We start from the raw sequence: 12667 nt of genomic DNA, 5'->3' as shown, positions 1-12667 counted from the left end.
ATTAAATACCAGCAGATTAGTATTTTGTCATGCTGTTCCCTGGCCAGAGGCTTCTCGCTGCCCAGAAGGAAAGTCACACCTTATTTTCTGGTGCATGAAGGCCCTGCCCAGCCTACCTCTGTCTTCTCCACAACCTTCATCCTCTCTTACAGATGGGCCACTCTAGGGCTGATCTCTTTCCTACTCCTGAGCACAACCATGTGGGCTCATACCTCCATGTGTTCACCTGGCTGCCTCACCCTCCCATTTCTACCTATGTCTTTCTATCTTGAGAGTCTAGCCCCACTCACACTTCCGTACCCCTCAAATCTACACTGCCATCTTCTCCTTGTCATGTTCTAGAACCTATGAGGTACTTGTGATGGCAGTGTCTTTTGTTTTCACTTTAGACTATGTCTTACTTCTCTGCATGCCTAAGAGTAGGATCTAAGTTGCACAGAGCGTATCAGCGCAATATCCATGACTCGAATTGAATATGAAAACATCCGCTATTCTGAAAATTTTGGCCGCTGAACAAACTCCAAAGTTACACCCTGAATGTCTGACTCAGATGCCTCTGGGTATCATCACTGCTAAGCTGTCCATTCTCTTCTAAGTTTCCAATTGATTTGGTCATACCACTCCAGAGACCTGAAGAAACAATTTAGAAAGAAACTTGTTTGTATAAAGGCCTTTCTTGGTAGCTCAATCTGAATGTGTGGAATTTTTAGTCATTCTTTCAAAATGTCCATCTGGCTTCACTCTGCCAGGAAGTGAACACTGCAATGGGAATTTACTGCTGTAATTCCCTTGTTCAAAGACTGAGGGTTTACCAGGCAAGAGTGCTCCTTTTGTGTCCTGAAAAAAGGAACCACCCATTGCATCACTCTCTGTACCTCCCTGGTTATGCCACCATTTCATACCTATCTGTCTTTGCAAATACTTCATTGCCACCTCTGGGTGGTGTCCTGCTCCCCCACCTCCTTCTTCTGACTTCTGTTCATTATACAAACGCTCCTTTCCATACTGTACATTCTTAACTCCCTTTCTCAAAGATTAATTGACCATAAATGTGTGGGTTTATTTCTGGGCTCTCTATTCTGTTCCATTGGTCTCCAGGTCTGTTTTTGTGGTAGTACCACACTGTTTCAATTACTGTAGCCTGAAAACAGGGAGTGTGATCTATCCAGCTTTGTTCTTCTTTCTCGATTGTTTTCGCTATTTGAGATCTTCTGCACTTCCATACAAATATTACACTTACGTGTTCTAGTTTTGTGAAAAATGCCATTGGTATTTTGATAGGGATTGCACTGAATCTGTAGACTGTCTTTTTAGGCAGTATAGTAATTTTAACAGTATTAACTCTTCTAGTTTATGCACATGGAATATCTTTCCGTTTGTCTGTGTTGCCTTCAATTATTTTTTCATCAGTGTCTCATAGTTTTCTGAGTACAGGTCTTTTACCTCCTTGTTTACATTTATTCCTAAGTTTTTATTCTTTTTGAGGCAATTGGAAATGGGGCTGTCTTCTTAATATTTCTCTTTCTGATAGTTTATTGCCAGTGTATAGAAGCTCAACAGATTTCTGTGTATTAATTTTGTATCCTGAAACTTTACTGAATTCATGTACTAGTTGTAATAGCTTTTTGGAGGCAGTCTTTACAATTTTCTATATATATAGTATCATGTTGTCTACAGTGACAATTTTACTTCTTCCTTCCCAACTTGGATTCCTTTCTTTGCCTTGTCTGATTGCTATGGCTGGGACTTCCAGCATTATGTTGAATAAAAGCAGTAAGATTGGGCATCCTTGTCTTATTCCTGATTTTAGAGGATATGCTTCGAGCTTTTCACTTTTGAGTATGATATTGGCTGTAGGTTTGTCATATATGTTGAGGGATGTTCCCTCTGTACCCACTTTGTTGAGTCTTTACATAAATGGATATTGAATTTTGTCAAAAGCTTTTTTTGCCTCTATTGAGGTGATCATATGACTTTTATTTGTCAATTTGTTAATGTGGTGTATCACACTGATTTATTTGTGGATATTAAGCCATTCTAGCATCTCTGAAACAAGTCCCACTTGATTACAGTTTATGATCCTTTTAATGTATTATTAAATTTGGTTTCCCAGTATTTTGTTAGTTATTTTGCATATATGTTTTTCAGTGATATTTGCCTATAATTTTCTTTCTTTCTGTGGTGTTTTTTGGCTTTGGTATGAGGGTTACAAACTTTCATCATACAACACAACAGTGATTTCTCTACAGGCGTGTCTCTCCTGAACCATGCAGTCAGCACTGAGTCCTGGCTGAACTGAACATTTGTTGTGCAAATGTGAAGAGTACTTGGGAAAAGGCTCTATGGGGGGATTCAAAGAAAGAAGCTATAACATTAGTCGTCCAAATAAAGTGAACATCTCACATGAAATTTTGAAAGCCTATAGAAATTGCATGTTTTTAAATCATAATATCACAATAATTTTTTTTTATAGACTTAAATCAATTGGTCACTTTAGAATTGGAAGGAAACAATCTCAGTGAAACCAATGTCAATTCCTTAGCTTTCAAACATTTGAAGAGCCTATCCTACCTGCGTCTGGGAAGAAATAAATTTAGAATTATACCACAGGGTCTTCCTGCTTCTATTGAGGTACCAATATTTTCTTTATAATGTTTTATACTTTAAATATAGCACACAATGACAAAACAAACAATATATTTTAAAAGATTATCGTGATGCATATTAAACTGAGTCATTCTGGTGCTATAAATAAAATTTATTATAATTTGAGTACTGTTTTCAAACAATACAAAATTATGAATCAGAATTATTACTACTAGTAGAGAATCTTGGTAAAGTGAAAATTGGTCTTACTGACAGCTCTTGGGGAGAGAATAGGGAAGATGAACTCAAAGTTCAAACAGAAAGTACAACTTGGACAAAGCACCTTGATTTGCAAAGTAGTTTAAACTATCTCAAACTGGAAATGTGATGTTCATCTCAGTCTGTTCCACTCAGAGGCCCACCTAGGCTAGCAGTGACCCTGTAAGGATGGACAAGATTTGCAGAGAAGGCTGCTGAGCAGTCCACCCCTCACTCACTTCTCACAGCTTACTAGTTTTGACTAGCACTGTCCGGTGTCCGTCCCCTCTGGATAGACTTCCTGCGGCCCAAGTGTGTGGTCTCCCTTGCTACAACACAGGACACACTTTACTATGGGGGTACTCTGGTGGGGCCTTCCCTGCTAAGTGTACACCCTGACATTCCGCATTAAGAACTGAGGTTTAGCAGATCCAGGTGACCCGTAGGTTACTTCCTCTGAGCTCTATTTCTGTCCCATAAACAATCAGCCAGCAGGATGAAGCTTCATATGGCTGTGAACCCAGTGAGCCAAAAGAGGGCCATCAATCTCAATCTGATACTGCTGCTACACAGCCACCATGCTTCCTCTTCCTCCTATTTGTAGATTAAGACAGGCATTTAGAATTTACCAAAACTGTAAAAATTGAGGTTGCACTCATAACCTAGCTTTACCTCAGAATTACTTGGATTCTAAACAAATACAGATTTTGGGGCCTATACCAGACATGCTAAATCAGGTTCTTTGGAGAATGGGGTCAACAATTTATTGTTTTTTTTTTTTTAAATAAAATTTTAAATAGATAATGCATGCACACAGTAAAACACACACACACAACACTTGAATAGTACAAAAGAGCAGTGTGTCTCCATTCCATGTCTGACACTCCCATCCCTGGTTTCTCTTTCTAAAGACCCTCTTACTAGCTTCTTGGGAGCTGTTGTCCATGCATGTACATACACTCTGAACCCTTTCAACGCACCACTTCACACGTGCAGTTTCAACGTATAAATGAGTGTGCTCTGTTAATTTAAGTTGGAATTTATACTTTAAAAAGCTGACGAGTGATTCTAACCTACAATCAAGTTTAGGAGCCACTAATAAGAGTTCACCCCTAAATAGGTATGAAGCAGAACACTAAAATTTACTTTACACAGTTCCAACAATATCAAAATTAAATGACAAAGAGGGGGAAATTACGACAATAGGAATTACTCCAAATATATATATACACAAATCATACTTCTGAATTCCAACAAGATTTCTGAGTGACAAATTCCTTGTAAAGTCAAATGAATTTAACTTGAAGGCAGCTAGCTACTGACAACTTACTAATAGTTCTAACTTCACCCTGATGTTAAATGAAGGCTCTTAATGAACTTTTAATTAAAGAAATTATAATACAAACAAACCTTAAAAATGTGAGCCTAAAAAAATTACAGACAGCATGGACTGGCAGGAAACAGGATGACTCTAAGCTGGGGCCAGCAAGCATTCCCTCATGTATCAGCCGTTTAACTTTGCAAACACCTTGCCATCTCTCCAGGCCTGAGTTTTTTCACTACTAGATGGGGATAATTTCTACCTATTTTTTAGTTTCTAGGTCTTTGAAGCCCAAATGAAATAATTTATGTGAATAAGTTTTATAAATTAGAAAGCTTTATACAATTATCATGATATGCTATATCATATCATTTTATGGTTAAAAATAATTAAATTCATTTAATTCCATAACCATGACAGACAGTACACTTTATTTTGCTAGCTAGAAAATCTGACAATGTAAAAAATTAACTCATTTGGAAGAGCTGCAAGACTCTTTCATTAACTAACACTAATGACAACAGTTTATAACATGATTTTAATTCTGTGAAACTGAATATATTTTAATTCTGTGAAATTGAATATATTTATCATATCAAGTAATATGAAGAAAAATGTCTTTTCTTTTAATTATAGGAATTATACCTAGAAAATAACCAAATTGAAGAAATAACTGAAATTTCTTTTAATCATACCAGAAAGATCAATGTCATTGGATTACGTTATAATAAAATTGAAGAAAATAGAATTGCTCCTTTAGCCTGGATAAATCAAGAGTAAGTACACGCTACAATTTGATGTTCATAGATGAATTCTTTTCCTTTGCCATTACTAAACAGGGTATGAAAATGAATGAGTGAGGAAGATGACAGCATTCTTAGTGAACCTCCCCCTACCAAAAACTTGGTTATTTTCAGAGTTCAAATTGTTCATGATATAACTGATGTTAGGATAGCTATGGTCACTGCTGCTGTGGATAACCTACAATGTACAAGTGCCAAGCCCAAGCAGCATGACCCAAGGTCTGATCACTGTGCTGGTCTGTTGACCTCACAGGCAGTCATGAACTTTAAGTTTGATAATCCTCTACCTGCAGAGAGGATTATAGTCTTTGTAGCTGAAGATGGAGAAGCTCTATATAGTCAGCAAAAACAAGACCTGGAGCTGACTATGGCTCAGATCATCAGTTCCTTATTTCAAAATTCAGGCTTACATTGAAGAAAGTAGGGAAAACCACTAGGCCATTTGGGTATGACCTAAATTAAATCCTTTATGATTATAAGTGGAGGTGACAAATAGATTCAAGGGACTAGATCTGATAGAGTACTTGAGGAACTATGGACAGAGGTTTGTAACACTGCACAGGAGATGTTGACCAAAACCATTCCTCCAAAAAGAAATGCAAGAAGGCAAAGTAGTTGTCTGAAAAGGACTTACAAATGGCTGAGAAGAGAAGCAAAAGGCAAAGGAGAAAAGGACAGATATACCCAATTGAATCCAGAGTCCCAGAGAATAGAAAGGAGAGATAGGAAAGCCTTCTGAAGTGAACAATGCAAAAAAATAGAGGAAAACAACAGAATGGGAAAGCAAAAAATAGAGGAAAACAACAGAATGGGAAAGACAAGAGATCTCTTCAAGAAAACTGGAGATACCAAGGGAACATTTGAAGCAAAGATGGGCACAATAAATGACAGAAATGGCAAGGACCTAACAGAAGCAGAAGAGATTAGAAGAGATGTCAAGAATATATAGAACTGTACAAGAAAGGTCTAAATGATTCAAATAACCATGATGGTGTGGTGACTCACCTGGAGCTAGATATCGTGGAGTGTGATATCAAGTGGGCCTTAGGAAGCATTATTATAAACAAAGCTAGTGGATGTGATGGAGTCCCAGTGGGGCTATTTCAAATCCTAAAAGAGAATGCTGTTAAAGTGCTGCACTCAATACGCCAGCAAATTTGGAAAACTCAGCAGTGGCCACAGGACTGGAAAAGGTCAGTTTTCATTCCAATACCAAAGAACGTTCAAACTATCATACAATTTGCTCATTTCACATGCTAGCAAGGTAATGCTCAAAATCCTACAAGCTAGGCTTCAACGGTATGTGAACTGAGAACTTCCAGATGTACAAACTAGATTTAGAAAAGGAAGAGTAACCAGAGATCAAATTGCCAATATCCGTTGGATCATAGAAAAATCAAGGGAATTCCAAAAACCCCATCTACTTCTGTTTCATTGACTACACTAAAGCCTTTGGCTATGTGGATCACAACAAACAAAAATTCTTAAAGAGATGGGAATACCAGACCACCTTACCTGCCTCCTGAGAAACCTGGATGCAGCTCAAGGAGCAACAGTTAGAACTAGACATGGAACAATGGACTGGTTCCAAAAAGGGAAAGAGTACGTCAAGGCTGTATACTGTCATCCTGCTTATTTAACTTATATGCAGAGTGCATCATGTGAAAAGCCAGGCTGAATGAATCACAAGCTGGAATCAAGATTGCTGGGAGAAATAACAACCTCAGATATGCAGATGATATAACTCTAGTGTCAGAAAGTGAAGAGGAACTAAAGAGCCTCTTGATAAAGGTGAAAGAGCAGAGTGAAAAAGCTGGCTTAAAACTCTAATTGAAAAACTAAGATCATGGCAACTAGTCCCATCAGTTCATGGCAAATAGAAGGGTAAAAAGTGGAAACAATGACAGATTTTATTTTCTTGGGCTCCAAAATTACTGCAGACTGTGAATGAAGCCAGAAAATTAAAAGACACTTTTTGGAAGGAAAGTTATGACAAATCTAGACAGCATACTAAAAAGCCGAGACAGTACTTTGTCAACAAACATTTGTATAGTCAAAGCTATGGTTTTTCCAGTAGTCATGTATGGATGTGAGAGTTGGACCATAAAGAAGGCTGAGCTCCAAAGAACTTATGCTTTAAATTATGGTACTAGAGAAGACTTTTGAGAGTCCCTTGTACAGCAGGGAGATCAAACCAGTCAGTCCTAAAGAAAATCAACCCTGAACATTCATTGGAAGGACTGATGCTAAAGCTGAAGCTCTAATACTTTGGCCACCTGATGTGAAGAGCCCACTCATTGGAAAAGACTCTGATGCTAGGAAAGACTGAAGGAAAGAGGAGAAGGGGACAACAGAGAATAAGATGACTGGATGGCAACATTGACTCAATGCACATGAGTTTGAGCCAAGCCTGGTGTGCTGCTGTCCATGGAGTCACAAAGAGTCAGAGATGACTTAGAGACAACAATAACAACAATACAGTAAGGAAGCAAGCTGCCCTTCTCCCTTTTTCTCCTCCCTCACCACTAGATTCTATACCACACTGTCTTCATTCCTTGATACTATTTCTCTATCTCAAGTCTTACAAAAGAGACTGAAGAATGCATGACCTGATAGAGGAAGGGAAAAACAGAGCCCACTTTCCTTGAGAGGAACCAATGGTCCCAGGCTGTAGCTCTCAGGGAAGTGCAAAGTGTCGAGGCCTTGCCTGTCAGGAGGGAGATGATTAGCTACCCAGGGAAGCAGGGTCAGGCCCCAGCAGCAGGTGCCATCAGAGCAGATCTGAAGTCATGTCGTGAGGGAATGAGGGATTTGAGTAGCATTGTGGGGATAGGCATGTTTCAGAAGCAGGACAGAGATGAAAAGAGACCTTGAGGGCCCTTTAGGTATAGCAGGATGTGGCAGTGGCAGGGCAACCGAGTCTTCAGCAAGTGAAAAATCTTCATGCAGTGGGCAGAAGCTGCAGGTGAGGCTCCTGAAAAAAGCCAGGGAGTTCACCACATTTCCCAGATCTTCTGATTGGTTATCAACTTTTTCTAGATCCCTCATTCTAACCCCAAGTTCCAGATCCCAAGTTATCAGATCAAATGTGGGAGAAGAATGCACAGACCTCTTACTGCTACTTCCTTGCTGGAACCAAAGATGATTGTGGGGATAGGGTTTTGATGTCAGCTAGAACTTTGGACTTTATTTCCAATGTAAGTTATGCCTCAGAGATATTTGTGGGCCCTCTTTGGGTCTCAGCATTACCTCTAGGACATCAGTTTCTTCTCTCTCAACTCTGGAGCTTCTCCGTAAGACAGGAACTCAAGTAGCTGTTACCCAGGTAAGAGCACTAACCTTGCAGCTAGCCGTCATATAGCCACACTTGCACTGGGAATCATTACTAAACACTGGCATGAAAGCAGACAAGCATCCTGACTGGCTTGTCAAAACTTTGAGCTAACAGTCACTGCCCTGATGCACCCACACTGTTTACTCTCTTCTAGAAATCTAGAATCGATAGACCTCTCCTACAACAAGCTCTACCATGTCCCCTCCTATCTACCCAAGTCGCTGGTGCACCTCGTACTCATCGGGAACCAGATTGAACGCATCCCTGGCTATGTGTTTGGTCACATGGAACCAGGCCTGGAATACTTGTACCTGTCATTTAATAAGCTTGTGGATGATGGCATAGACCGAGTCTCCTTCTATGGAGCTTACCATTCTCTGCGAGAGCTGTTTCTGGATCATAATGAATTAAAATCTATACCACCTGGGGTACAAGAAATGAAAGCACTGCATTTCCTGAGACTGAACAACAACAAGATACGGTAAATTTTGACTTTCTCAAATATCCATTTAAATTGTTATGGGTGAAAAAATCTGATTAAATGATCATGACATAATGTCTGGAATTTAAAGAAAAAGTGACAAGAGGTTGCATCAAACAACACTGGCAAATGTTAATGATTGTTGAAATTGGATGATAATAAGTACATAAGGATTCATTATAGTTTTTTCCCTACTTTTCTATGTTTGCAAACTTCCATGTAAATTTAAAAAAAAATAGAGTATGATTACATAATATCTAGAATCTTAGAGACACTTTCAAGTGAGACTTCAAGGCCGCATGTTATGGTGCTGTTCCTACCTCCATATGTGATTTCAAACACACTGATCTGTAGAGCACAAAACCTAAGTGTATGCTAACATTAAAATTGCTTGCTTCTATCTAGATTTTTCTGAAAACAAAATTCTGAAAACATTTATTAAAACTCAGTTTCTTCACTTCTGAGGACACATTTTTCTGTGAGTGTTCTGTTTGCTGACTGAGTCATCCCCCCTGCCTAAAAAGTATGAATGTCTCAAGATTAACCTGGGACACATTCTTAGTGCAGCCAATGAGGGTAACAGATCCTTGAGCTCTGTGGTCTGGTCTTTGAAGATTATACTCTTTATTCTTTTACCTATCTCTAAAATTTCAAACACAAACTTCTAAAAAATAAAACAAAGAGTCAAGTTTATAGGGAAGTGGTGGGGATGGGGAGGGCTTTAAAATATTCAGAGTATAATTTTTTGGGGGAAGATAATTTCTAGGTTGTGCCATATGGTTCTTATTGTGTTTCATCAGGAGGCATAAATTATCCCACTTCTGGTAGGATATAGGTGGCAATGGTATGATATCTCCATCATAACCGTTCTCCTCCACCACTAAACCAATGGTTTTTTTTTTACTCATGATGACTCTTGCTTGCATCTGTTATTTCCTTAGGGAGGGGTAACAAAATGGTGAATTTCTATTTTTGTCATTCTTTCCACATTTGTTAAATGGAATTCCTCTGTAACCTGGAGAAGGGAATGGCAACCCACTCCAGTATTCTTGCTGGGAGAATCCCATGGACAAAGGAGCTTGATGGGCTACAATGCATGGGGTTGCAAAGAGTCAGACATGACTGAGCGACTAAGCACATTCCTCTGTAAATAATATTTTCTTATCAGCAAGGGCAAGTTCCTTACTCTGAAAGGTAAGATAAATGCTCTGTTCTTTCCTTTAAATTGCCCATCATGGTAAGAAGTTGGTTACAAATTTGTAACTATGTGAGGTGATGCAAATTAACTTATGGTGGTCATCATTTCAACCATACACACACACACACACACACACACACACATACACATCTAATCATTATGTTGTATACTTGAAACTAATACAATGTTATGCCAATCTTTATAAAATTGTAAAAAATTATACATATGCATTAACCACAGATGAAAAAGACTATAAAAGATTTAAAAATTTTAATAGAGGCTGTCTCAGGAAAAAAAAAAGAAGTTGGTGCCTAAATATTTTTGCTTTATTACTTTGTTTCTGGCCTTCTCTCTTTCTCTGGAGACTCAATATGAACTTATGGCTTTATATATTAAGAATGTTTCCATCAGTTGCAATAACTGTCTCATCTTCAGCTGATGGAGCCCTTCGAGCTGGCTCCTGAGTCCTTGGACAGGCCTCCAGAGATCTTGGATGGCTCACTTTTACATTCCCCACTATAGGCCAATGCCAGCCTTCTTCCAAAGAGCTCTAGCTCCTTTCACTGGGGAATAGTGTTCAGAGGCCCCAGTCTGGGCACCAGGCATCTTTCTTTCAAATGTATTTTTAGTCTCAAGGCCTTTCAGTGGACTGCCAGAAATATGCATTTTTGTTAAACACACACACACACACACACACAAGAACAAAAACAGTTCATACTGATATTCCCAAATCAAATTTACCATTATAGGCTGATATATATGGTGGAGGCCAATACAATATTGTAAAGCAATTATCCTCCAATTGAAAAAAAAACAAAAGAAAAAAACATTTACCATTATAGAGAAATCCTTCTGATATAGACTTATCTTATGTTGAAATTCTACATTGCCAACAATATAAACCTATTTTGTAAGGTAATAAATGTATACAATTATTACAACTAACAGCAAAAGTATTTAATTAAGTTTATTATGTTTTTGGTAGTTCTATTTGTCCTTTGAATATGTTCCAAGGAGGATGTATAGCTTAAGCACAGTAGTTTTCTCTGTAACAGTATGTCAACAATTTAATATTCAGATAGGTCTTTAGTTTGCTTAGAATTCAGTCACTCGGTCGTGTCCAACTCTTTGTGACCCCATGGATTGCAGCACACCAGGCTTCCCTGTTCATGACCAACTCCTGGAGCTTGCTTAAACTGATGCCCATCAAGTCAGTGATGCCATCCAACCATTTCACCCTCTGTCGTCCCCTTCTCTTCCTGCCTTCAATCTTTCCCAGCATCAGGGTCTTTTCTAATGAGTCAGTTCTTCTCATCAGGTGGCCAAAGTATTGGAGCTTCAGCTTCAGCATCAGTCGTTCCAATGAATATTTCCTTTAAGACTTCCTTTAAGTCTGACTGGTTTCATTTCCTTTAAGACTGACTAGTTTGATCTCCTTGCAGTCCAAGGGACTCTCAAGAGTCTTCTCCAACACTACAGTTCAAAAGTTTTTTAGGACTTGCTACTTCCTACATAATATTTTTCTATGCCTGTCCCTTATACTGTATTCCATCCTTCTCCTTTGATCAAATTTTTAAATTAATTTCCTGTTGATGATTACAGTGTTATTTTTGAAACTGAAATTCTGAAAGAGATGAGAATATCAGACCACCTGATCTGCCTCTTGAGAAATTTGTATGCAGGTCAGGAAGCAACAGTTAGAACTGGACATGGAACAACAGACTGGTTCCAAATAGGAAAAGGAGTTCGTCAAGGCTGTATATTGTCACCCTGTTTATTTAACTTATATGCAGAGTACATCATGAGAAACGCTGGGTTGGAAGAAACACAAGCTGGAATCAAGATTGCCAGGAGAAATATCAATAACCTCAGATATGCAGATGACACCACCCTTATGGCAGAAAGTGAAGAGGAACTCAAAAGCCTCTTGATGAAAGTGAAAGTGGAGAGCGCAAAAGTTGGCTTAAAGCTCAACATTCAGAAAACGAAGATCATGGCATCCAGTCCCATCATTTCATGGGAAATAGATGGGGAAACAGTGGAAACAGTGGCTGACTTTATTTTTCTGGGCTCCAAAATCACTGCAGATGGTGATTGCAGCCATGAAATTAAAAGACGCTTACTCCTTGGAAGGAAAGTTATGACCAACCTAGATAGCATATTCAAAAGCAGAGACATTACTTTGCCAACAAAGGTTCGTCTAGTCAAGGCTATTGTTTTTGCAGTGGTCATGTATGGATGTGAGAGTTGGACCGTGAAGAAGGGTAAGCACCGAAGAATTGATGCTTCTGTAACTGTGGTGTTGGAGAAGACTCTTGAGAGTCTCTTGGACTGCAAGGAGATCCAACCAGTCCATTCTGAAGGAGATCAGCCCTGGGATTTCTTTGGAAGGAATGATGCTAAAGCTGAAAGTCCAGTACTTTGGCCACCTCATGCGAAGAGTTGACTCATTGGAAAAGACTCTGATGCTGGGAGGGATTGGGGGCAAGAGGAGAAGGGGATGACAGAGGATGAGATGGCTGGATGGCATCACTGACTCGATGGCCGTGAGTCTGAGTGAACTCTGGGAGTTGGTGATGGACAGGGAGGCCTGGCGTGCTGCGATTCATGGGGTCGCAAAGAGTCGGACACGACTGAGCGACTGATCTGATCTGAAACATACACATTTATATTCCATACCCCCTCA

At 39.1% G+C, this 12667-nt stretch overlaps 2 protein-coding genes across 4 annotated transcripts in view; one reads left to right on the top strand and one right to left on the bottom strand.

Annotated features, from left to right (window-relative positions):
- The window catches only part of CENPP (centromere protein P), a 232061-nt gene that overhangs the window by 61583 nt on the left and 157811 nt on the right, over positions 1-12667 (bottom strand). The window lies entirely within an intron of this gene.
- ECM2 (extracellular matrix protein 2) overlaps positions 1-12667 on the top strand; it is a 40563-nt gene that overhangs the window by 24689 nt on the left and 3207 nt on the right. For all 3 annotated transcript variants that reach the window (XM_061426205.1, XM_061426204.1, XM_061426203.1), the window contains exons 7-9: positions 2474-2631; positions 4802-4941; positions 8457-8783. In XM_061426205.1, the coding sequence (XP_061282189.1) occupies positions 2474-2631; positions 4802-4941; positions 8457-8783 (625 nt within the window). The remainder of the gene's footprint in view (positions 1-2473; positions 2632-4801; positions 4942-8456; positions 8784-12667) is intronic.

This window comes from Bos javanicus, chromosome 8 (assembly GCF_032452875.1).
Source record: "Bos javanicus breed banteng chromosome 8, ARS-OSU_banteng_1.0, whole genome shotgun sequence".
In the NCBI taxonomy this organism is placed as follows: domain Eukaryota; kingdom Metazoa; phylum Chordata; class Mammalia; order Artiodactyla; family Bovidae; genus Bos; species Bos javanicus.
This window is presented reverse-complemented; position numbering and strand designations above follow the sequence as displayed.